Source organism: Ambystoma mexicanum, chromosome 11, assembly GCF_040938575.1.
Source record: "Ambystoma mexicanum isolate Mex_15411 chromosome 11, UKY_AmexF1_1, whole genome shotgun sequence".
NCBI classification, from domain to species: domain Eukaryota; kingdom Metazoa; phylum Chordata; class Amphibia; order Caudata; family Ambystomatidae; genus Ambystoma; species Ambystoma mexicanum.
In genome coordinates this window covers 935,645,141-935,672,167 of record NC_090934.1, presented here as the reverse complement: position 1 = coordinate 935,672,167, position 27,027 = coordinate 935,645,141, and the positions used below count along the sequence as shown (strand labels likewise).

At 46.5% G+C, this 27,027-nt stretch overlaps 1 protein-coding gene across 4 annotated transcripts in view; it reads left to right on the top strand.

The window, feature by feature from the left end:
* Nucleotides 1–27,027, top strand: part of PHRF1 (PHD and ring finger domains 1) — a 1,334,933-nt gene that overhangs the window by 665,972 nt on the left and 641,934 nt on the right. For all 4 annotated transcript variants that reach the window (XM_069624056.1, XM_069624055.1, XM_069624053.1 and 1 more), the window contains exon 10: nt 17,131–17,255. In XM_069624056.1, coding sequence (XP_069480157.1) covers nt 17,131–17,255 — 125 coding nt within the window. The remainder of the gene's footprint in view (nt 1–17,130; nt 17,256–27,027) is intronic.

Genomic DNA, 27,027 nt, shown 5'->3' with positions numbered 1-27,027 from the left:
TATCCTGCAACCAAGAGGCTGGACCGAGGAATCGCTGGTGACCCGCTGAAGGACTCCTCCTCTGCACTGCTGTCGCCTTGTGAAACCCTTTTCACCTTTGATCGAACCAGAAGGCCTGTACTGGTACTTCGACCCTTGGAATAGCGGGAACAGCTATTCTCGGCATCGTCACCATCTCCTGCCAGTAAGCCTTCGGAAGCGTCTCTGGGCCATCCAGTTGACTGACCAGTTTACATGGGAGTCTTGCTCTGTAACCGCCGCCAGGTTGTGTAGTATTTCGAGTCCTTGTCACTCTCACACGCTTCGTACACTTGGCGTTCCCAGGTCGGAAGTGAGTGTACATTTGGCTCAGATACACACGGCCGCTCCGTTGCCCTGCTGTGGTAACAAACTGTGCGGGTTTCTTCGATTGGGACGTCTTTTTACTCAACCCGACGACGAGGCGTTCCCTGCTCTTCTGAACCTGCCAGCTGCTGAAACTGACGCGGAGAAGCCTGGGTCTGCTTGCATCGGGGACCGGTGAGTAGCATAGCTAGGATCTGGTCGCCCTCCTGCAGGAGCCCATTGCCTTTCCCCGCTGTGTAAAACAGCACCCTTGTCCGTACTCGCGCTCTGCTTCTGCCCACTGTGGAGGCTGCGCTTGAGTCGCGGAACTTGTTCTTCTTCTTTGTGCACTAAACTGAACTGCCTGACTTCCTTCGAAGAGCTTCTCCTTTTGCCCGTTGGCACCAGCGCGTGCAGGTACTTTGAGCACAAGGCTCCACTCTTCGCAGGGCTCGGACTTCCTCTAGTTAGGTGCCTCTGAAGGCGAACTGAGTCTAAAGCATTATTTCGCACTGTTTTCCTTCCCTTTTAGGTGGACTACACATTTCGTGCATATAACGCTTGCGACTGTCGTATTTGTAGATATATTGTGTTGATATGGTATGTGTTGGTTTAATATTGTGATATTGTGATTTTCTCGCTACGGTCATTGTTTTAAAGGCCTTAAAATAAATGTGTATATATTTTTTATATAACACCTGTTTGGAGTAGTTTGTAATTGATTTGGCTTTGTGTGCTCATTGCGGGCTTTCAGTCACCCTCACCCCTCTTGAGACCTAGTCTTGACAACCGCGATCGCTACCTTGATTGGTCTGGCTCGTCCAGAGGTTACCCTGTTCCAAGTAATTAGGTTGGCCTTCTGAACTTCTGCGCCACCAGGACAGAGTTCAGAAATCCGTCTTAACAAAGAGGAAGACTGTCCTCTCAGTCCTGTTGCTGGACGACATCTGGGGCAAGGGGCTGGCGCTCTTGAAGAACCAGTCCATGGCTCCTGCTAAGAGACAGGTACGAGAAGAAGTACCAGGTCCCGGACTCAGCCCCTATGTACCTCAGTGCACAGCCGTCCCTGGATTCAGTGGTCTCCGTGTTGGCCAAGAAAGCGGCGGGGTTGACGGCTTCAACATCGCCGCTGGATGGCGAGGGGAAGAAGCTGGACGCCATGGGATGACGGGTCATCTCGTCGGTGGTGACAATTAAAGCGGCCAACGCCCTCTCGATTGTGGCACGCTACGACAGAGCTATGGTTCAAGATCGCTCTCTTGCTGGACTTCCTCCCAGACAAGAGGGCTGAGGCCCTGGAAATCCTACAGGAAGACGAAGTGGCATCGGACCACGCCGGCCACGGACATCGCTGGCAACAGCGTTTGCCTTCGCCGGTACGGTTGGCTCAAGGCCACTGACTTCCACCAGGACGTGCAGACTAGAGTTCTGGACATGCCCTTCGACAGGAACAACCTGTTCGGCAAGCCAGTGAGCGAGTCACTACAGGCCATCAAGGCGGACACCGAGACGGCTCGGGCCTTGGGTGTTCAACGACTGCTGTCCTTTCGGAACTCTGGAGGCAAGCAAGGTGCCTCCAAAGGATTCGGTGGTGGTTCCTCGTACCGCCAAGCGGCCCGCTACTCGTCGCAGGAGGCCTACAGAGGACGCAACAAGACAGGAGGATCCCGTCGTCGCCAAGGAGGCCAAGGCCGCGACGAAACAGGATTGAACCGGCCATGGCGTCGTCGGGGGGAGGGGGGGGGGCACCGGAGCACCCCGGTGGGAGGCCGGCTGTTAGGGAGAATTCTCATTCTATGGCTAATTTCCCTTACCTACTGAGTCCCTCAGCAGCTTTGTGAGATTTCTGGAGTTTATTTTTTCCATTTGGTAAGACTGAGCTTTTCCCCCCACTCTTACCTGTGTTTTGCCATGTGTATTTCATCTGTTTTTGTGATTATGGACTCTGGAGTACACCACTTCAGTAGCCTCACACTTTTGTGTGCTACAGTGCAGTGACATAGGGTTGTCGTTTCGACTTCCCACCAACTCCATTTCTGGGGCTGACTACTGTCCCCCTAGAAAAGGGTAAAGTTGCCATTAACTTTACATAGTCATTTAACCACAGATCCAGTACACCCCATCTTATATGGAGTACTGGAAAGGGTTAATTCTTAGCCCTTTTTATGTGTACCTCTTGCAGCATTGTTTCGCTCCCTTAACATTGAGACTTGGCTGGTGGCAGTGGTATCTACCCTAATTTTCTTACCGCGATTGTATTACATAACGTGGTATTGTTTTAGGCTATTTTAGTAGCCTCCAACTTTAAACCCGCCATCCCAAATACTTTTTTTTTCGGCTCTGGTTGGGTTTAATCGCCATTTCTTATTGTTAACATCCTTCTAGGGTCTTTCTTTGCACAGCAAACCAGGTTTGCCTCCTTTGTTGGCCGACCTTTGCCGGGCTTCTGACCAGAAGCCCTCCTTCGGCGTCTGGATGTTTAGGTGGGCTGAATGTGAGGGAGGGGCGTAGTCACCCCCTGCACAGGGTCTCCTTGGAGACCCAGGTCGCACTTTGTATTGATTGGCTGAGGTGGTTGTCCGGGCTGGACAACCCCCCTGCTGAGTGATTGACAGCCAGGCTGTGTGAATGGGGGATTTTGGCATAAAAGGCAGGACTCTTGAGCTAGAAGGCAGTCGCCTCTGGAACTATAAGGAACCAAAGAGAAGTGGAGAATAAGACTGCTGCTGCAACCCCGAGTCCCGGTGAAGCCCTGCTGCAGTCCTGAGCTATCTACCCCTTCAACGACTAAGAAGATTCAGTCCGGAGTCGTCTTCCCTTGAGCCTGGTGGGATCAACCAGCTGGTCTTTTCTTCAGTCAGAGAATCCTCCCCTGGGTCGAAATCACTGCTGTGCTGTAGTGGTCCGGATAGCCATCAGAAGAGCCCCCTCATGATTTAAAGGAGCGCACCTTTTATTCATTGCCGGTTCGCTGCTGCTGGCCTCATCCCTGGGTAATGCAGATCGCTCCAGACGTCGTCCTTGTCCCCACGACTGAAGCCGCAGAAACCGTGCGTCTGTAGGAACTAACAGGAATAACTGCCGTGGCACCAGCTTTTTTCCAACGGAATAAGGTACTGTGCACACTTGGTCTTTCTCTCCATCTGACCAGTCGGAATCGGGGTGAACCCTTTTCCTCCACAAAGATTTGTTCTATCTTCCCTCCTTCTTATAACTTTTCCTTCCATTTGACAATCTTTTACAAACTCTTGGCATCTCGAACTGTTCAACGTGTGATCCTCGGCAACTGAGCATCTGCGCCATTGAAACTGGCGCAGGCCTTTGACTTTAATCTGTATCTTTGAACTTGTCCTCAAGTCTCCTTGCCTTGAAAAAGTATTGCCTTTGATTTTTATTCACTTTTCCCTTGTTTTAAATTCTTAAATACAAAGTGTGTTAACTTTGTGAGCATTTCTATCCGCGGGTACGCGTTAGTATCGCAATACCGGTCTGTGAAATCCTAATGTACTTACCTTGAATTTACTGGCACAAGTGGAATTGGTTGTGTTTTACGTTTGATTTCCCATCTATAGAAGTGAAGTGTTTTATAACAGATGGTTTAAAAATGTACTTATATTTTTTACATGAGTCAGTGTTTGCTTGAGTCACAGTAATTGTGGTCCTTTGTGTAATCTCTACTACTGCTCATATACTCTTGAGATAAGCCTGGCTGCTCAGCTACTGCTACCACTTTAACATAGTACAGGCTTGTACCAAAGGTGAACTTGTATTACCACTTGTCTTAATTGTGTGTAGTGGTCCCTAAGGGCACTGCACAGGACTCTGCTTAACACCGGCTTATGAAATTCGTCAGCGTGTGGGAGTCCATCTCCACCGACCGTTGGGTGCTGGATGCCCTGGCCCACGGGCACACTGGAATTTCAAGAGAGGTGTCCCCGTATTCCACCCGTGGCCAGGAAGGAAAACCACGTCCAACTGCTGCTGGAGGTACGGGTGATGCTAAGAAAGGGAGCTATTGAGCTCGTACCAAAGAGGCTCCGAGCGTACTCTCGAAACTTCCCTGTCTGGATGAAGACCGGCGGTGGGCCACCCATTCTGGACCTTCGTCGTCTAAACAAATACATAAAGTCCCAGAAGTTCCAGATAGTCACCCTCCAACATGTGCTGGGACAGCTGGAGGAAGGCGACTTCCTATCGTCCCTGGATTTGGAGGATGCCTACTTCCACATTCCCTTTCTAAAAGGACCTCAAATTCCTGCGATTTGTGGTCCAAGGTCGACCCTATAAGTTCAAGGCCCTTCCCTTCGGATTTAAGTCTGCGCCCAGGGTATTCACCAAGTGCCTAGCACCAGTGGTGCTGCGGCTGCGCCTGCAGAGGATCCACGTCATCCCCTACCCGGAAGGTTGGCTCATCCGAGCAAAGTCAAGAGAACTTGCCATCGATCACACAGCGAAGACCGGCCAACTGCTCAAGGATCTAGGATTCTTGATAAACTTTGAGAAATCCCACTTGGTACCGTCGCAAGTCACCCTGTTCCTGGGAGCCAGGCTCGACACTGTGCCGCGATTGGCTTCGCTGTCAGAGGAAAGGACGAAGGCCATCATGGGCAAGGTACAGCGGCTGTTGACCATGGACGTGGCCAGGGTGAGGTCCATAAAGTTCCTACTCGGCATGATGTCCTTATGCATCTACCTTGTGCGCCTATGCAGACTGTGGATGCGACCACTGCAGGAGTTTCTCGACGCCCGTTGGATTCAAACGGCGGGCAGCTTCGAAGACAGGATCTCACTCAACGAGTCTTTCTTCCAGGCGATCTGGTGGTGGTGCACCTCCGGGCACCTGGCGGCGGCATGGACTTCCAGACCCCGGCACATCAGAAAACTGACAACTGACGCCTCCCTGGAGGGATGGGGAGCGCACACCAGAGCTCTCCGAGAGCCAAAGGCCTCTTGCGTGGAGGAGAGGTCACTACACATCAATGTCCTGGAGCTCTGAGCCGTGTTCTGGGCCCTCAGGTCGTTCCTTCGTCCCTCAAGGGCAAGGTGGTAAGGGTCTTCACCGACAACACCGCCACGATGCTCTACATCCGGAAGCAGGGGGGCACCAGATCTCCAGCCCTATCCAAGGAAGCGCAGGATCTGTGGCACTGGGCCATCGCCCAAGGGATGTTTCCGGTACCCTTCCATCTGGCAGGAATCGAGAACACCATCGCCGACTCACTCAGCAGGGAGCTGCGCTCGTGCCATGAGTGGGAGCTGCGGCAGGACTAAGCGGATCTCCTATTCCGACAATGGAGCAATCCCCAGATCGACCTATTCGCGACGGCGACGAACGCCAAGTACAAGAAGTTCCCTAGCCGGGGAGCATTGGTGATGCCTTATCATTCCCCTGGGTCAGCCTGTTCCTGTATGCGTTCCCACCGTTGCGACTCATCAGTCAACTCAGACGGTCTCCGTGCAAGATGATCCTCGTCGCACCTGCATGGCCGAGGCAGATTTGGTTCCCGGACCTTCTGGACATGTCTGCGTCTTCCCCAACCCCCTCCGCCCCACCCAATCAAACTGCTGATGGACGTGGATCTTCTCGCCAGGGAAGGAGGTGCCATCCTCCACCACGACCTGGGGTCGCTGAACCTGCTGGCCTGGCTCCTGCAGCACTAGAGTTCAGAGGATACGATATCCTGGTGGATTGCAAGGAGGTGCTTGCAAAGGTCAGGGCGTCCTCGACTCTCAAGTGCTATGAACACAAATGGAAGAGGTTCTCTGTCTGGTTACGTGCACAGAAGATTAACCCTCAGCGGATTATGGCCCCTCAAGTGCTGCCGTACTTGCTACCGCTGGCCAAGGCGGGGCTGGCACATGCCTCCATCTAGATCCATCTGGCGGCTATCTCGCGTTACACCACAACTCCAGGGCGGTCATCCCTATGGTCTCATCGCCTGGTGAAGGAGTTCATGAAAGGACTGTTCCGATCGTTCCCGCCGGTGAAGGCTCCGGCGTGGGAGACTTGGGAGCTAAACGTGGTGCTGACCAGGCTCATGGGGCCGCCATTTGAGCCTCTGCATTCGGCACTGTTGAAGTTCCTGTCGTGGAAGACAGCGTTTCTTGTGGCCATCACCTCCGCACAATGAGTGGGAGAGATCCAGGCCCTCTCCTGTAAACCTCCTCACCTGACATTCCACGAGACGAGGGTGGTGCTGAGGACGCACCCCCCCATGCCCAAGGTGCCATTGGACTTCCATCTCAACGAGCCCTTGGTGTTACTTGTTTTCTTCCCATTGCCTTCGTTGCCGGCTGAGAGGACTTTGCACTTGCTGGATGTGGCTAGAGCGCTGAAGTCCTACGTGGTCCACGCAAAGAGTCTTCGGAAGACATCACAGCTGTTTGTGAACTTTGGACCTGTGAACCAAGGGAAGGCCCTCTCGAAGGCTTCCATTTTCAGATGGCTCTCCGGCTGCATTATGCACGGTCACCGGTTGGCAAACCGACCCTTGCCCGGCTGGCCGAGAGCCCATTCGACCAGAGCGATCGCTGCTACCACAGCATTCTTGTCTGGTGTTCCCCTACTGGGCTGCTGCATGGAGGTTGACTCGCGCCTGCACGAGATTCTACTGCTTCGTCCGGGATTCCAAGGAGGAGTCCAGAGTCGGCCAGGCAGTGCTGCACAACCTGTTCGCCTGAAGGTGAGCCTGGTGAAGAGATAGGAGATGCTTAATGTTGAGCCTTGCCACCTCCCGTAGTTGTGCATGTGTGTACTGCTATGTATTCTTGTATTCATGAGCATGTGAATCCATGCCAGACCCATGCTGGAGACCAGTTACGTGTAAGTAACTTGTTCCTTACAGGCAAGTAACGTGTTCCTTTTGAGAGTTTAAGACCAAGTTTGAAAGGTACTTGCTTATCAACTAGGTTGGCCTCTCAGATCCATCTCAGAGGTATGGTTCTGAAAATCCCACATAATAAGGCATGTTTTTTTGTTATTGTTTAGCCAGTTTTCTTTTCCGCACATTACCTTGAACTGTATTGCTTTTGCTTTGCATTAGTATAGTTGGAACTGTGTGAATTGTAAAGTGGCATGTAATCTCTTTTGGGGTCGCCTGCTGCGTAGCTGTTTGTATATGATTGCTGACGTAGTGTTTAGTGCTTGTTTTTTTGTTTTGATTGCATGTGTCTTAATCTGTGTGGACATTACAATACTTGTTTGTTTATAATGCGCTCCAGACCCGGGGGTATTGGGGCGCAGAAGGCATAAAGAGGGTTGTTCAGCTTAGGTTACATTGCTGTAAAAGTATATGTAATTTAAAATTAAATTACAATAGATTAGATAACAATGCTGTAAGGTATCATACAGTTCATACATATTATGGCAAGAAACCTCGAGGAACATTTATATACAATAAGTACAGGCAGGGGGTAGGTGGTGTGAGCAGAATGTAGTAATGAGTCAGATGTCGTGTTCCTTAATCCAATGGATGACGTTGGATCTAAAGCATAGGTAGGGTACGTTTTCCCTTAAGGTAGGTGGGAGTGAGTTCCAGTTTTGGGCAGCTTTAACCGGGAAGCTACTTCCACCCATCTTCATGTGTTTAAATCTGGGCACTAGTAGAAGGTTGGCAGTAGCTGTTCTCGAGGGGCGGTTAGAGGATTGTCTCGAGAATCTGGTAATGACGTATTGTGGGGCGGCCTGGTGTAGGCATTTGTGTGTCAGGGAGGCTGTTTTGAGGAAAATGTCTTTTATGGAAAGCCAGTTGTTCTTCTAAGGTTGGATATGTGGGCTTTCTTGGGAATATTTAGGGCTGCTCTCAGGGCATTATTTTGTAGGATCTGGATCTTATTGGTGATGTATTTATTACTCCCTACATATAAGGCATTACAATAATCCAGTTTGGATAAGACCAGGGCTCTTGCTAAGGTGATGCAGTTATTAGGTGAAAGGAAGGGCTTAGCTGCTCTGATTAGCTTGCACGTATAAGCAGTTGCAGAAGCCATGGAGTTTACTTGTTTTTTGAAGGTAAGAGCAGAGTGTAAATAGAATCCAAAGGTTTTGACTTCCTTGGCTGTTATTGTCTATTATGAAGTTCGAGTAGAGATGGCCCAGTTTGAGGTTAGCCGTGGTACCAACAATGAGGAGTTTGTTTTGTCATCATTCAGGCATAGACCATGAGATGCCATCCATGCCTGGATGATGAGGTACACACTCTTCACAAAGGCCAAATCCTTGTTGTAATCTCCCGTCAACGGGATGAGGATCTGTGTATCATCCACATAGTGTAGGTGATACCCAGGCCATCCAAATCAAAAAAGTGGCCTTGTAAAGATATTGTACAGAGTAGGCGAAACGCAGGAGCCCTGGGGCACACCACAGGTCATAGGTATGGGGATAGCAGCTGCTGAGGGTGAGAAAACCCTCTTTGTTCTATTGTCTAAGAATGATTGAATCCATCCTATGGCTTCTTGCGAGAAGTGAGTGGCAGAGTCCAGAGACTGGAGTCTCTGTTGTTAAATGTACCACTACACCAAACCACTGATCCCCGAAGTCTTGGCTTTCGTGTTCAGCCTACACTATTGTTCAGCTGGATTTGTAAAAGCTGGCCTGGTCAACACATTTCAGGAGGCCACTCTAGTTATGGGGAACAGGGGAGCTCAGTGGTTAGCCAAACCCAATCAAGGTAACCGTGTAGAATGGTCAAGGCTTAGTCTCGTGAGTGAGTGTGGGACACTCATAGTGAAGCATTCATAGTGTAGCACACAATTCTGCGGTTCCATGTGTTAAAATCGCGGCACAAATGTCCATTTACACAATTCTCGGCAAAAAGGCTGTGGTTTTGGCCACTGCAATCCATGAAAAGGATTCAGGGGACACCCCCGCAACCTCCAGACCATTATAACATTTAAGGGGAGCAGGGGACACCCCCGCAACTCCCCTTAAATTGTATAATGGGTACACCTTTACCAGGTCAAACCACATCATTTTTGCTGCATTTTTTTTTTGGTAAAGGCGGCATTTTTGCCACAATTACTGCATACCAATTCCGCTCAGATGGGTAGTTTCAAAAATACTCTTTGAATGGATTGTGTCCTCCAAAGTATTTCTCATCTTAGATTTATTCGTCCAGCTTTAGCTGCTTTGGAAAAACTTTCTCGGCAGAGGGCGCCGTGCGTCGATGTCGAGTCGAAGTCCGTCGAGGGTGACATCAGGTGTACAAGTATCACATGCGGCGCCCGTTGGCCTCATTTCTGATTTTTCCCTCTTGCTCTGCTGTATAGATGGTGTAGGTTGCCAGGTGTCAGCCTTGCGAGAGTTGAAGTGGTAACACCGGAAAATGTACAGAGGGGTAGGATGGGAGGGTGATGAGGAATACGTTGGAGGAACATCCAGTCGAAAGAACGTTACCAGTTGGCAAGTAACTTGTTCTTGGAATGGATTGTGTCCTCCAACGTATTCCTCATCTTAGATAGGCTCCCAAAGCAGTGTATAAGTTCTTTGAAGGAGGGAGTAGATTTTTAATATCGTATAGCTGAATACAGCACTGCTTTACCAAAAGCAAGCTCTTTTGAGTGGAAAGTATCCAGATTATAGAATTTAGAAAGTGTGCAGCGAAGACCAAGTTGCTGCTTCACAAATAGATTTGATGGGAACACCTCTTTGAAGGGCTGTCGAAGAGGCTATGCCTCTGGTTGAATGGGCCCTCAAGCCTCCTGGTGGATCTTTGCCCACCAATCTGTAGCATTCTGAAATGCAAAGCACAATCCGTGATGTTTTTTTTTTTTTTTACACCGATTGACCCAACTTCCTTCCGGTGTAGCCAATGAAAAGTTAATTATCCACTCTAAGCTTGGAGAGCCTAGAAATGTAAAAGCTTGGAGCTCTTCTTGGGTCCAGCCTGTGCAATCTTTCCTCCTCCTTGCTGGGATGAGGTGGAGGATAGAACACAGGCAGAATGATCTTCAGATTTAACTGGAAATCCGACACATTTTTAGGTAAGAGCAAAGGTTTAACCCTCAATACAACTCTGTCCTTGTGGAACACATTATATGGTGGCCCAGAAGACAGTGCCTGCCACTCGCTCACTCTTCGTGCAGACGTTAAAGCAACCAAGAAAATGGTTTTCAACGTTAGTAATCTTAAATGGCATGTGTGCAAAGGTTCAAAAGGGGCATACATCAAAAACTTTAGAACCAGATTAAGGTCCCAAACTGGAACTTGGAAAGGAGGAGGAAACACATTGGTGAGTCCCTTTTAAGATTTATACTATCAAAGGAATTTTAAAATAGGAACATTCTTCCGAAGAGCGCAGAAGTGCAAGAGAGCAGTGATATGCTGTTGGCGGCCTCAACCCGGAATTACGTTGGCTGGGCTTGGGGTGTTATACTGTCGGGCGTTGTGTGCTGTTGTGCGGGTCTATGCATGCTTTGTTTGTTGTTGCAATGTGGTGAAGTTTGTGCGGATTGCTGTGTTTTAAGTTTGTGGTTGTGTTTGGTTAGAAGTTGAGAGGCGTATGCAGAGGGTGAAGTTGTTAGAGGGTTGGTTAGTTGGCATTCATGGCTTGAAGTGAGGTGCAAACTCTATTTCCAATCAGGTGGGGCGTTAGGGGTCTATGTGTCTATGTCCAGCTCGGAGGCTGTATGACACTCATGGTACCTTTCCAGTATGGTATCCGTTCATATGCATACCTTGCCCAGGTTGGGCATCCGGTTGCCTAAGTGGCCTCTGTTTGTGTGTGGGGAGGGCCGGCGTTCGTGCATCCCTTGCAGTCTAGCCCAGAAAGCATTCCTAATCTAGTCATGGTTTAGGGTCATTTGTTCGAATCAAAAGATTTGAATAGTCAAACCTTCGAAACAAAAATTTTGAAATCAAGGTAATGACATGCTATCTTTAACATGGAAAGTGCATTTCGTTTGAAACCAACCCATCGACAATAGTCATGGATTGGTTTCAACTGAAATGCACTTTTACATGTTAAAAGTAGCATTTCACTGCCTTTTTGTTTGTAATGTAACTTTACATAGAGCTGTCCATACCTGTAATTTCAACACTGGACAGCTCCATGCAATGTTTTGGTGTATATATTGGTGGGGGGGGGGGCTCAGCCCCCAGAGCTACACCTCTAACCCAAGCCCCAACCCCATTTTCGAAAGGCAAGCTTTCGATTTGTTTTCAAATTGTCATTCCAAACATTTGTATTTCGAAAAAAAAGATTTGAAAGTTTGCCTTTCGAAACTTTTGTAATCGAACAAATGACTAAACACCGGTCGGCATCAGTAGGCCTGGGTTTACTCCCTCCATGTGTTGAGACCTGTTCGGCATTCATCATATTTGGTTGCTCATTCAAGTTACCGCTTCTACCCCCTTTGGTGTGTCGAAATGCTAATGCTTGAACTTATGTCCAAGGGCGGTGTCCCCACTCTTTGGACCAAGCCCCTGCAAATATCAATAGCTTAATTAGTGTGGTAAGTGCTAATCTTTACCCAACTTTATAGAGGTATGATCTATTGCAGCATTTATCGAGCGGGTGAAGATTGTTTGCTGGGAGTTGGTTAAGGACGCTGGATTCGGACTTTATGGGTGTCGCCTCTCGTTGTTGCAAGAGTTTCTTTATTCGGTTATAGATGTTGTCCTAGATTTGTCCGCTAGGAGTTGGCTAGGGACTCTGGATTCTCTCCTTACAAGTGTCGTTTGTGTCCTATTAGTGTCGTCTCTTTTGTAGCAGGAGTTTCTTTATTTGTTTTTATACGTTGTCATTGTCCTATATTTGTCATCCTTTCCATTGTGTTTCTCGTTTGGTGGTTTTGGTTTTTCAGTTTGCATCTGTGATGTTGAAGAGCCAGGTTTTTATTGATTTCCTGACTTGTAAGTGGTCTGTGATGCTTATTTCTTTCGGGATGTTGTTCCAGGTTTCTGCGGCTAAGTGTGAGAATGAGGAGCCCCCAAGTTTTTTCTTTAGGTATGCTTTTTCTTCCAGACAGATTTCATTGCTTGATCTGAGGAGTCTCGTTGACTTGTAGATTAATTTCTTTTGCAGGAATACAGCTCCTTGTCCGCTGATTTCCCTGTGAGTTATGCACATTGTTTTGAAGGTGATGCAATTTTTGACTGGGAGCCAATGCAGTGTTTTTAGGGCTGGAGTGATGTGGTCTCTTCTGGATAGTTTGAGGAGGAGTCTGGCTGCTGCATTTTGGATCTGTTGTAGTTTCCGCAGGTGGTATTCTTGTATTCCGAGAAAGAGGCTGTTTGCATAGTCCATTCTTGACATGTTTAGGGCAACGATTGTGAGTGTTTTGTGGGTGAAGGAGAGGAAAGGTAAGATTCTTCTTGCCGTGTGAAGGAGGAAGAAGCATTTCTTGATTATTGCATTGATTTGTGGTTCTAAGGTTAGGGTGTTATCCATCTGAACTCCCAGATTTTTTACTACCTTAGATGGAGTTGGTGCAGTTCCATTTCCATTTGCCATGTAGTATAGGTGGTGGTCTCTTGATTTTTGGATATAATCATGATTTATTTCTGTCTTTCCTGAGTTGATTTTCAAGTTGTTGACATTCATCCAATTGAAGACTTCTTTTAAACACTTGATTAGGGTTGAATGATTGGCTTGATTGTCTTCGATATTGTAGATTATTTGTCAGCTGTGTAGTTGTAGCATGTAATGTTGTATTTTCTTTGAAGGTCCTGATTAGTGCAGTTTGGTAGATGTTGAAGTACAGTGGTGATAGTGAGGACCCTTGTGGTACTCCTGTCGTTGACTCGTGGTGTGGATTTTAAGGGTTTTAACCAGACTGTTTCTGTTCTGTCTGCTAGGAAAGATTTAGTCCAGAGTAGTGCTGTGTCTGTTATGCCGATGTCTTCTAGTCTTTTGATTACGGTGTCATGGCTAACTGTGTAAAAGGCTGCAGAGAAGACGAGTAGAATCAGGGCTGAGGTGGTGTCGGAGTCTGCGTTTGTTTTTGTCGTCCCATATGGACAATAGTGCTGTTTCTGTTCTTTTTGCGGGTCTGAAGCGACTTGTGCTGGGTCCAGCAGGTGATGTTTTTCTGCGTGTTCTTGGGTTCATTTGTAGATGTAGGTTTCCAGGAGTTTTGCTGGGTAGGGAATGTTTGAGATCGGCCTATAGTTGTAGAGGTCTTCTACGTCGCCACTTGTGTTTTTTAAGAGTGGTTTGATATATGCTGATTTGAATGTTTGTGTATGGTTCCTGTTGCTAGTGAGAGGTTTAGCAGGTTTCTGTAATATTCTGATGGTGGTCATTGTGCGAGGATTGATTTGTAGATGTCAGGCGGGCATGGATCCATGGGTGAACCTTATTTCTTGCTGTGTTTTACCAGCAAGACGAAAGCCTCTGCTGATATTTCAGGAAACTTTGGAGTTTGTGTTGTGGTTGTGTTGGGTTCGGTTTGTTGGAGCTTGTGGTTAATTGGTCTGTTTTGTATGATTTGTTGGATGTCGTTGATTTTGTTCTTGAAGTGCTCTGCCAGATTGTTGCAAAGTTTCTCAGAGGGGGTTGGGGTGTTGTCGCAGCCTGGTGGGTTTCTTAATTCTTTGATGAACATTTCTTTTTGTGAGTTTGTCGCTTTGGTGATTGTCGTCATAGTGCCTTCAATTTGCTTTTTGTATTTCCTTCTTGTATGCTCGGATTTGTTTGTGGAACTTTTTTTCTTCTGTGATGTATTCGTTCCTCAATTCCAGCTCTATTTTCTTGTCCTTTTTCATGGTGCTTAGTAGCGGTGTGAACCATTTTGCCATTGCTCTATTTTTTGATGGGCGAATTGTTTTTCCAGGGCGATCTTTTTGATTGTATTGGCGATCTATTAGTGTAGCAGCTCTGCTTTCCTGTCTAGGTCAGCCAGCTGTAGTTCTGTAATTGAGGGTTTGTTCATCTCCAGTTGTTCAGCGGTTGCTTGTTTTGATGGTTTTCCAGTTTCTTTTTGTGGTGGTTGCGGGTTTGGGGGCCTGGATGCAGAAAGGAGTTGGTAGTCTGATGAAAGGGATGATGAGATGGTCGCTCCACAGTATTTGTATCGATGATGCCGTGGTGATTTTTTCCTGGGCTAAGATTGCGTCGAGGGTGTGCCCTGCCGAGTGTGTTGCTCCCTTGACCAGCTGTCATAGTTTCATGGTGGTCATTTGTCCGGTTAGTGAGTTTTTGGAGTTAGTAAGGAAAACAGTTTGCAACAATAGTACCATAACTTTATAAATCTAATTCCAAAGTTGAATGGGGGCTTGTGCCCAAAAGTCACAAAAACCACTTCTCGTGAGAGGGGACAAAGGTAGAAAAGGATTTTGTGATGGTGAAAATTTTTCCAGAAGACTTCTCAACAATGCTACAATCAAATAAAACTATGTTCTGATCCTTTAAAACCGCTTTAAAGCGTTAGAATGGAATAAAACAAAGTATATTCTAAGGTTTATTATAGGGGAGACAGGGGTGGCTGTAACTATTGAGATTACTCACCACCCATACTCTTGATTTTTCCAAGTGACTATGCAGGTTGACTGTGAGTCGTTGGAGGTATGTTTCCCCACAGTTTGATCCAGTGGAAGATGCCCAGGAGCTGCCCGATTATGGTCTAGCAGCGGAGTTCAACCATTTCCAACAAAGTGCAGCAGGCACTGATGCATGCCTCTTCAGGGCACTCTACCAGATGGAGGAAAGCTTGTTCCGATGAGTCGCCACACCCGGGAGACAGCAGGCGTCTCTTCAGTAACTAAGACCTTCCAGGACGGGATCCCTTCATGCAGAAGCTAAATCTTGGCAGGAAGGCAACTTGTAGCACAAACTGGCGACCACCGAAGTTCCATACGAAAATGCACCACAGCGACACTTCTGGTGTGGTAGCCGAATTCGGAGCTGGTCAGTGCACCGGGTGGTCCAGGGACGATTTCGAGGGCTCGGAACTACAGGACCGCGAGAAGACTTAGACTGGTTGGTCCCACCAGTCCAAGGGTCAAAGCATGGCAGAGCGTCTTCCAAGATCAGCTAGTTCTGCAGAGCTTCCCTGGGGCAATTGCAGCAAAGGTTGGCAGGCCTCTTCAGGAGTCGTCCATGGGTCTTCTGTCTGCTGCACAGGATACTTGGCTCCAAGGCTGATCTTCCTGAATGGATGTAGGAGTCCTCTTCTTATCCCAAATCCAGGCTCACTGCAAAAACCTGCCCATCAATGTTAAGGCTATGCACCACACTCTCAGCCTGTAGTGGTCCAATCAGGGACCACTGTGGGTGTCTCATACATGCACACCAGTCTTTCAGGCACCGTGGTTGTGTAATGGGTCCAGACAGTCCCACCCACTTCCTGGGTCCACACACTTCCTGGATCCACACACAAGTGACATCCACTAGCCTGCGAAAACAGTAGCTTTCCCGGACAAATGCATGACCATATTAAGGGATTTCCTGAACTGAAAAGGCAGGAAGAAGGCCTAGAAACAATATGGCCAAATAACAAGCGCATCATCTTGTGGCAGTCCTTTTAGGGCACTAGCCACGTTTAGTAGCCAGATGTAGTAAATGCAGAAGTACTGCATAAACGGTAAAAAAGTAACTACTGCCACCAACTTGTGTTTAGGCACATATAGAAAATAACCAAAAATCCCCAGTGTAAAAGACTGTGGTGATACAAAAGTGTGAGATGCTGTGTGCACTGTTGAAACAATTACCAAAACAGGTAACAAAAGGGAAGTATAGTTTTTCCAGTATTGATATTCTGACGGACTGATCAGTTTCCCCATGACAAATGCGCAAAAGGGCAGGGAAATGAAGCAGAAGGCTTCACTTTCTGCTTCTTTTCTGTAAAAAGTCTGGACAGGTTCAAAAGCAAAAGGTTTTGGGGTCCATAGAATAGAAAGTTGCCTAGAAGAGATCTTTCCCCACTACGATCTAGTGAGTTTGCTTAGACTCAATGTGAAAATCTGTTGCTGAACCATTAGTTTGGGGTCCTGGAACCCCACATCAATTTTGGCTTTAAAATACCATCTGAACACCGCCCCACCCAGTGCAAGTCTCTATCAGTATCTCCTCTTCCTTAACCTACTGCTCAACAAAAATTCTGATCCTCACCCTGATAGTTGCACTGATGTTTAACCCAGATTTTTTCTCAGTCTTCCTCTTTAGTCCCCCACACTCCCTCAGCACAATTCGTGCTCATACTCTATACAAACTCACTCATTGCACAACCGCCTGAGCTCTCACACTCCATGCTGGCTGGCTCTCTATGCAGCACCAGTCCCACTTCAGATGTAGTATTTTGATGGTATTACGCGCCGACCTAGCTTCGGTGAGCAGCGGAACACTTTAAAGTCATAGGGGGAAGGATGCAGTGAGGGAAGCAGAGATACAAGAGTCTTCCTTTCTGTTGTCTAGCCCCATTATTAACTCTACCAACCACTACATTTCAACTTTTGTCTTGTTTCACACCCCACACATTCTGTTAACCAAGCCCTTCTTGCACCCTTCCACTTGAGTTCACAGGGATCAAAAACAAACCACTATTTCTGCTTACAAATAGGCCATTAAACTCCCCTGAAGAGACACTACTCTTAGTAATTTGTGGTTCCCTCCATTGATGTGGTCCTCTATCCTGTTGTACAAATTGTGTATTTCCCAACAATTTTAAATAGGACTGCTTGCATATAATCGGCATAGGTTACGTTTTATGTCTGTCCTGTCATCGGTCTATTCCTCACCCCTCCCACTATTGGACCATATCCTGGCCATTTATCACTGTTCTCATTTAATGCACCTTGGTAAGGGATCACTGTTTTTGCTGTAGTTCGTGAGTATATGGTGGATGCTGAGTTGTTCTTTGTCCCTACAGGTCGGAGGAAAGGAACGGGCAGGAAAAAATCCAAAGGAAAGGTTACCACAGGAAGCTGGATGACTGGAAAGAGAACCAAGAAACGCAGGAGACGATTTAAGGGGCGAAAAGGAAGAAAAACAACGGTGAGCCAACAAGACTTCCGACTTTAATTGTATAATGACACCTTTCTATATAGTACCTAATGCTATATTTCTCTCTCCTCTAAGCACTGTAGCAATAAGTATTTGGTTTCTTCTGTGGTAGCTGGTGGCACAAGAAGAACAAACATTACTTTAGTCCCTTCCAGATTGCACTAGTTTGACAGCCCTTAATAAAATAACTCATGTTGCATAATTGAAACGTTTCTATTTTTGTTTAATATTGCTTTTTAACTAACTTAGTTTTTGCAAAAACGATGTACCCCAGACTGCATCAAACCATGTGTTGGGGAGAATTCTCAGAAATGTGCTAATTCCCTTCTACCTTGGAGACCCTCAGCTCTTTTTGCTGGACTTAAGGACTTTTAATTTCTAACCTGGTGAGAGCGAGACCTTTTAACCCACTCATGTATTTTTCTGTGATTTGGACTCTTTCTTTTTGACTTTGGACTCTTTCTTTTTGACTTTGGACTCTTTCTTTTTGACTTTGGACTCTTTCTTTTTGACTTTGGACTCTTTCTTTTTGACTTTGGACTCTTTCTTTTTGACTTTGGACTCTTTCTTTTTGACTTTGGACTCTTTCTTTTTGACTTTGGAGTCTGACAAACTCCATAGGCGGCATCTTTATATTGTGACACACCACCCCTTCAGTGCAGAGGCACAGGGAAGTAACTTGGACTTCCTAAAGGTTGAAATACCTTCGCTTGGTCAAACTGTTTCCAAGAGCAGTAAAGTGAAATTGACTTTAGTTACATTTTGTAACTGTCTAGATCCAGCACACACTACCTTACAATAGGGTGCTGGAGGGGTTACTGTTGGGGCGAATTCTCAAGAATGTGCTGTTTCCCTTCACCTTAGAGACACCCAACAACTTTGCTGGATTTTGAGGACTTTATTTTTTTTTTTTACCTGAGGTGAGTGCCTTTTTCCCACTCATGTATTTTGATGTGGGGTTTACTCTTGTGTTTTCTTTGGTTATGGAGTGTAAACGACTCCATAGGCATCATCTTCATTTGTCACACAGAACCCTCACTGCAGTGGCACATGGAAGCCTTTCAGGCTTTCCCAAGGTTTTAAATACCCTCTCTGCGATAAACTGTTTCCCAGAGTAAGTAAAGTGAGATTGACTTTGTCTTTGAAATTCCTAGACCCAGCACACCCTATCTTACAATAGAGTGCTGGAGGGGTTACTTAGTATCCCCTGTGTCTAGATACGCATGTAGCAGTCAAATGCTACCCTTTCCTCTCAGAATGGCTGGTGGCAGTGGTTTTACAACAGACCACCATGATTATTCCCGTCTGCGAACTATTCGTAGCTCCGGTAACGTTAAATCGCGGGAGCCATGTTTTTCAAGATGGCGTCTGAGACCCCTCTGTAAAAACAGGTCCTGGTCTTTTTCGCTATTTCTTTTTGGAAAGGTCCTTCTAGAGTTTCTCTGCTCGTCAAACCTAGTTTGGTCCCTTTGTTCCATCGCCTTTGGCAGGCTTCAAGAATGAAGACCCCCTCTGGCGCCAGAGTGTGTGGGGTGAGCAGGACGTGAGGGAGGTGCCCGAAACTCTGTGTGCTTAGTCTGCTAGGAGACCCAAATGCACTCTGTGGTAATTGGCTGACTGAGGGGCAGCTAGGCTGGAATGAATGGGAGAGAACTGAATAAAAGGAGAGTCTCTTGGCTTAGAAGGCATTCGACAACTGGAACGAAAGAATAGAAGACAAGCTGGAAGAGGACAGCTGCTGCAACTCCTACGTTGGTTTGCCCGGTGAAGCCCTGCTGCAGGTCCGAATCACTAAGTTCATCTCGACAGAAGCCCTGCAAGGACGACTTCTCCTTTTGAGTTAGTGGGACCCATCAACTCGCCAGTAAGACACCTGGACACCAATCTCAGAGCTCGTTGTATTTTCCTCAGAGTTCTGCAGGAAACCGAATAACCAGGGAGAGGGACACCAGTTTGTGTGCTTTACTTACAGCTACCGGAATCGAAGTTTGCCAGTTGCCACTTTTGACCAGTCCCAGGGCAGTGCAGGAGTCCCCCGATGTCCTCCCTCTTATCCCCACGATTGAGGCACAGGAACAGCGAGATCTGCAGGAACAGAAGTAATCAGCTGCATCTTTTTCTTCATTGTGAGGTACTGTAAAATCAGACAGAGTACTTGCCTCTTGCAGTGAAAGTGCTTGGAACTTTCGCATCTCGCAGGCCTAATCAGTTTATGACCAAACATATGATTCTTCTTTTTACAAACTACTTCTAAGAACTTGTGCAGAGACTTTTCTGTTGAAATACCAGAACCGCTTTGTCGTATCCAAGACTTTAGCCCATTGACTTTGGCCTAGCCTATTCGAATTGACTCTTCTGGTGAACTCAAAATATCTACACTGTCTAAGAGTAATTGTAACCTTTCACGTTCTAAGAAACTTTGCCTTTTACTCCTCTTGAAAAGTATTCTGAAATAGTATTGAAGTATATTTGTGTGTTATATAATTGCCTCCTTCTTACGAATGTTTTATGACGGACAGATAAATTAATACGTATTTATCAAAGAAACCTCGAGTGTAAGAATTTGTTTGAATACTTGTGATTGTAGACCTCTGTGTAACATCATTACTGCTCACATTCCCCTCTTGAGATAAGCCTGGTTGCTCAGCTCTGCTACCAAAACTGTGTAGTATAGACTTATACCAAAGGTTGGTTTGCTTACACCTGTGGTCCTAGTAGTGTAGTGGTCCCAAAGGGTACTGCATACACACTGCCTAACAGTTGCTTAATATCCCCTTTGTCTAGTTTCTCATGTAATATTTTTGTTAGCCTTTCTACAATTAATGGCTGGTGGCAGTGGTTTACTTTTTCCTACCATTGTCTGTTTCTACCGCGGGCTGCAATTGCGGCTGCAGTAAAGTACCCATGGGTGCCCATTTTGTCAAAATGGCCCTGGTTGTCTCTTTTTGCCATTTCGTTTTTGGAGAGGTCCTTTTTGAGATTTACTCTGTTCGCCAAACCAGGTTTGGTCCCTTTGTTCGTTTTGTCTTTGGCGGGATTCACTGGCAGGGGCAGGCTTATCCAAACCGACTATTAAATAATTGTTTAATCAAGAAACCTTGAGTTTAAGAGTTTATTTGGATTGTCACTGTGAAACTGGTTTACAACCCTACAATTCACATTGATCCCTCTTGAGATGAGCCTGGCTGCTCAGTTACTCTACCAACTTGTGTAGTACATGCTTATACCAAAGGTTGGGTTAACTATTGCCAGGAGGACAAGGCTGGTGCAGTCTCCCACAGGGTACCTGCCGAACAGATATTTTAGAAGGTTTGTTAATTTGGCCTTCTCATTTGGTACATGTTTCCTCTCACAGGCTGAGCTGGGGAGGGAGGGGTGGAGAAGTGGGTGTTTGGAAAGATTTTTCTTTTAGACAACACTTTTTGCTTTTGTTTTACAACTTGTCCTGACTTTTTACAGAGAAGTGAAGCCTTTTGCTCATTTGTTATGGGGAAACGGACTAGTCCTTCAGACTCAGTATTGGGAAACAGTTTCCCTTTTGTCTTTTGACTTCTCTGGGTAACTTAGTATATTTATAAAGCGCACCTAACCCTGAAGTATCTGGGCACATACATTTACATATAACGCATTGCATTTTTCAAGACAGTGTAATGGGGGTACTTTTGCATCCCCCTAGAATTACACCAAAGCAGTTACATTTTTACCATTTTTGCTATAATTTTAGTTTGGTCAATCACTTTTCCGCTTTTGGCTACGAACTGTGGTTAGTGTCCTAAAATGGCCGTGCCACAAGATTGTTTGCTTGTTCTGTGGGCATTTTTGCTCCTTGTTCTTATTCCTGCCTTCTCAGATCAGGAATTTCCTTTTTTTGGCCATGTCTTCAGCTGGCAATGCTACTGTTTTAGGGGGCTATTGCATGATGTGTGTATCGGCTCAGGAAATGGGCTGGGATTGACTGTGCCAATCCACAACCTGGTAACATCATGTCTAGTATGCATGCATGAGTCAGCTCCACAGTGGTCTTTCACTGGACTACTACTGCTGGTGTAAGTGGTTCAGGGCCTTGCCATTGGATGGCTATTTGATCACTCAACTGAATTTAGAAAACAAAAAGCAGTCGTGTAGCCCTTCCAATCGATCAGAAGATGAGCCAAGTATAGTGTGTAGCTGTGCAGATGACGAAGACCCAAGGATGAATCCTGAAGAGGCCTGGAGACCATTCTTGCTGTAGTCCTGGTGCAGCCCTGCTGGACTACCTGATCTCAGAAGACCCTTGCTGGTGCTTCCACCTTTTGGACTGGTGGGACCAACCAGTCTCAATGCCTTCTCACAATCCTGCAGGCTGGAACCTTTGATTGTCTCTAGACCAGCCGGTGGACTGACCAGCTCCGTTTTGGGCTACCATGCTAAAAGCTTTGCTGTTCTGCATTTTGGCCCAGAACTTTGGTGGTCTCGAGCTAGTCCTACAAATCTCCTTCCTGCAAATCTTCAGCGTCTCAGCATTGACTCGTCCTGTTGTGGAAGGCTTCCCCTGTCTGTCTGGTCGTTTCCTGCATCAGTACCTGCAGCATTTCTTCACTGGAACGGGTTGCACTCAGCTTCTGGACCTGACTGGCAGCTTGCTTGCACCCACAGCTCCTGGTCATCTTCTACTAGATACAACGGTGAGAAAACCTACCTCCAGCACCCCCCGTTCGACCTGCCAAGTCCTTTGGGAAAATCTGAGTAAGGGTGGCAAGCAGTCAGATACTTACTGGTTTCCCCCATCTCCTCCATTATAAAGTTTATGATGAAATTTGATTTATTGTTCCATTCCATTGCTTTTTAAATGCTTGTTGAAAAAGCTGCTCTAGAGTCTAGGAAAGTCATTTACTAACTTGTAAATCCATTGGAACAACATCTAGAACACCCACAGGAATGTTTCCTAAATGTGTCACAACTTTCAAAGTTTAATTGTGAACTTTTGGGTCACAGCCCCATTCAACTTGGGGCTGGACATCTATAGTTAGGGATTTTAATCCTGAGGACTGTTAATAAAATGGACTAACAACTTGCCTCTTTTTTTCAGGTATATGGTGAACTACACGCATTGCAATAACGGTGACTGTATATATGTTTTACTTCGAATGGATTGTGTCCTCCATTGCAGTCCTCATATATTTCCATATCCAGCTGCTTTGTACATTTTTTCCTGCAGAGGGCGCTGCTTGTCTGTCGAATCGATGTCACTGAGGCCTCAGTCTCGATGTACACGTCACCGATGGTATAAAGCACTTACAGCGACAGTTGGCTTCTGTACCGTTGTTCTACGAAAGATCTTGCTTCAGATACAATACGCTTTGGTTCCCTTATGAGAATCTTCGAGTATAATTCTTGAAAATGGTGGTATCTGTGTCGTCGACTCAGATAAGGGTTTAAGAAGTGCCAAGATTGTGGGGCAAATATGTCGCTTAGGGACCCCCATCGGGTGTCTCTGGTGCCTGATGCCGCTTACCCTACCTTGAAGTGTAAGGCCTGCCCATCGTTGAAGGCATAAGCTCTGAAAGAGCGAAGAGGAAAATTAGTGGCAGTAGGTCAAAATCCCCTTCGACTCTGTGGAAAAAAGTGTCTTCAGACGAGTCGAGAAATGTTTCTCCTCATTGTAAAAAGACAGATCGAGATCACAGTGGTTCTCACCACTAGTCATCTTAACGTTGTTTGAGGAAAAGGCACCATAGGTCGCAGCCTTAGAGTTCCTCCCCAGAACTGGTCAAATGACCGACAAAATTAGCCTCTCCTGCTGAGCGGGAGCAGGTCAGAATAAAAATGATGCAAGTTTTCGAGAATGCGACCTTGACCTCCTTGAACTTATCAAAGCCATGCCCAGGGGGGAAAAAAACATGCACCTTCTGGCTCAGAAGGCAAAGAAATCTCCTTGTGTCGATATAAACCTTCCTCGAGTAAGAAGTCATCGACCGCCCCCCCCCCCCCCCCCCCCCCCCCCCCACTTCCCCCAACCCCCATCAGTGCCGAACGACTCATCGGACCATGACTGGTCCTTGGCACCGACTGTAATGAAGATTTTGGCGCTGCCATCGAGGATCACCAATTACCAAGAAAGGACTTCTTGGAGTCATTTTCTTCGATTTGAGGAAGCAGAACATTCTTTGGATTATTCACAACATCTACGTGTTCAGTATGGAACATCTGTGTTCCCTGAGCCTTTGATCTCAGAGGAATGATAGATACAAAACTTACAGGTGTCCCTGCCTAGATACGTCCCCAGAATTAGTTTTGGAGACCAGACCCTACTGACCCTACTGAGCATGTTGAAGCGTCTTATAGACATTTAATGTCCAGGTTGGTAGAGTATATGGGGTGGAAAAGACCAATATACAGGATGATCTGACTGACATCCTAAACAATGGACCCCAGGAGGATCCTAGTCTTCCTTTTCGTGTGCCATTGAAAAGGAGTGTACAAATTGGGAGACACCAGAATTGTTTACCGGAGTGAATACAAAATTTACATCAAAATACAGGGTGTCCAGTAGTGACCCCAGTTACTTGTCAAAGCATCCCACTCCTGAAAGTTTAGTGGTACAAGCTGCCACATCAACCTCTAAACAGAACGCATAGCCGACTATTTCTCAGACAGATGACCAGTGTCGTGTCGCTTGGGCCCGTTGCGCCGCTTGGGCCAAGAAAGTTTTCTCTGCGGGACATATGGCTCTAAAGTCAGCAAATGCTACTTGCACGTTTGCCAGATTCTCTCTCACTATTTGGGAATGTGTAGCAATGGCGGCTTATCATATCCCCGAAGGGGAGGAAAGAGACTAGATTTTAAATCTAGTCAAAAATGGGAAAGATGCAATGTGCGAATCCCTCCAGACAGGTCTCGACACTGCTTACAACATCAGCAGGTACATAGCGGCTAGTACAGTTATGTGCAGATTTGCCTGGTTTTCCTACAGATGTCTAATCCAGATAGCTGAAAATGCCCTTTGATGGCACACATGTATTCGGTAGCAGGGCTGATGAAAGCCTGGCGGAATTGCAGACCTCTAAAGCGGCAGCAAAGTCCCTTGGTGCTGCTGTTAGACATAAAACCAGCACACCTTGGAGTGGTAGGTCCTTTCGCTTCTACTCTTCAGTTGGAAGGGCGAGAGGACTGTCCAATCAAAGAGGTCAGAAAAGATTTCCCCGTGGTGGACGGGGAAGAGTTACTAGAAACGCGCAGGCAGCGGCTGCTTTGCAATCGGCCACTGCTCCAGCCGCCTCAAAACTTATGAGGGCTTAGTTCACAAGACCATCAAGGGAGGCACTCGCTGCATCTGAAAGAATTATTCCCTGGACTCTATCCATGGGCAAGATTTGGTCTTTGGTAAGGTGGTCCTCTATTCTGCAATTTTGATTGGGCATTCTAAAATTGTAAATTCTTTTCCCACCTCCATATGTTGGTACTGCTTTGGGAGTCTGTCAGAGATGTGGAATACATCGGAGGACACAATCCACTCGAAGAACAAGTTACTTTCTTACCTGGTAACATTCTTTCAATGGGATGTTCCTCTGACTTATTCCACATCGAACCCTCCCAGCCTGCCCCTCTACAGGAATTTCTTATGCGATTGCAGCTTACGTTTCCGCAAGGTTTTCTGTAGTCCTACTAGCAGAAGATTGGTGCCACACGTTCTGGGGAAAAAAACTACACCTGAGGCTACGGGCGTCATGCGTTCTACATATAACGTCCAGTGACGTCTGCTCTCGTCGGAGGCCCTCGGGACAGCGTATCGACAACGCAGGACACCGCTAAAAAAAATTCCGAAGCAGCTCAGCTGTGGACATTACTGTCAGATGTGGAATACGTCAGAGGAACATCCCATCGAAGAAACGTTACCAGGTAAAGTAAATTGTTCAACTTCACTACTGCTCACATTGACCTCTCTTGAGATGAGCCTGGCTGCTCAACACGCTACCAAAACTGTGTAGTACAAGCTTCTACCAAAGGTTGGGTTCCTATACCTGTAGTCAGAGTTGTTTGTAGCGTTCCCAGAGGGTACTGCATACATGCTTTGCCTAACAATCGCCCATGGGTGCAATACTGCATCTGAGGATACAGCCTGTGGTAAGAACGCACAATGGTAGGAAAATTAAACCACTGCCACCATCCATTAAAAGTAGTGAGGGTAACAGACATTTTTACATGAGCAAGTAGGGAAAGGGGCTAACCCCCCCCCGTACTTTCACATAAGATGGGTTGTACTGGACCTACATAGGAAAAACGGGTAAGTAAACTCAATTTGACTTTACTACTCTTGGGAACAGTAGTTTACCCAAGAGATGGTATTTAATCCTTAGGAGAAATCCAAAGGACGTCTCTAACACTTCACTGAAGGTATGTGTCACAATGTAAAAGGTAGATGCCTATGGATTTTGTCGGACTCCAAAACCAAATGTGACAATGTCCAAATCAGATAAAAAATACTTGAGTGAGAAAAAGGTCTCTCAGGATAAAAATGGAAAGTACTATACTCCAGCAAAAGAGCTGGGGGCCTCTAGGTTGAAGGGAATTAGCACAGAAATGAGAATCCTCACCAACAGTTACACTGGCCACAAGTTGGGTATGGCTATTTCGAAACAAACCTTGTCAAAATGGATTATCTTGGGAATAACTGAATGCTGCAGAGTAGCAGGAAAGGATCCCCTGGAGGGTCTTGGAGCTCATTAAACCAGGAGCATGGCTACCTACTCTGCATTACATAGGGGTGCCCCAGTTAGGGATATTTTTGTGGCAGCCGCATGGGCGTCCATACACACCTTTACCAAATACTATAATCTGGACTCTTCAATCCGGGAAAGTTTATTTGGAAAGGCAGTGCTACAGTCTGTGCCCCCAGACCTATAAAGGAACTCCTACATTAATATGAGTATGAACATTCTGACTCCCTTCTCCAGGAATACTTGCACTACTTTGGGATTTTATCGTAAAATGAGGAATACATGGGAGGACACAACCCATTCGAAGATTAAGTTATTTACCCATGGTAACCTTCTTTCGACTGGATGTTCCTCCTACATATTCCTCTCCGTCCTCCACAACCTGCCCCACAGTAGAATTTTCCATGTGATTGCACTCTTTGCTCTTCCAGAAGTAGCTGTTGGGTGTAGCTTATCCTATACATGCTTTAAAAACGGAACTGATGCCAACAGTCGCTGCACAAGCTTTATACCATTGACATCGAGACATTGGCCTTCGAGGGACATAGTCAACCGACATAGACTCCCAGCGCCCTCTGCTGGAAAACATTTCTGAAGTATCTGAAGCTGGATATAGGAATATCATAAAATGAGGAATACGTGGGAGGAACATCCAGTCGAAAGAACTTTACCATGGGTAAGCAAATTGGTCATTTGGAGCGTGCGGGAGAATTCTAATTACTGTGCTAATTCCCTTCAACCTTGGAGACCCCCAACTCTTTTGCTGGACCTTATGACTTTTAATTTTTATTCTGGAGTGAGACCTTTCTCACCGTCATGTATTTTTGATCTGATTTGCACTCTTGCTTTGTTTTTGGAGTCTGGCAAACTCCATAGGCATCTAACTTTTGTATTGTGACACCTAGCACCTTCAGTGCAGTGTCCCCGAGAAGTCCTTTGGATTACTCACAAGGTTTACATACCTTCTTTTGGGTGAACTACTATTACCAAGAGTAGTAAGGTGAAATGTACTCTACTTATGTGGTGCCGATATATAAATCAGGGGACAGAGGCGACCCAAACAACTA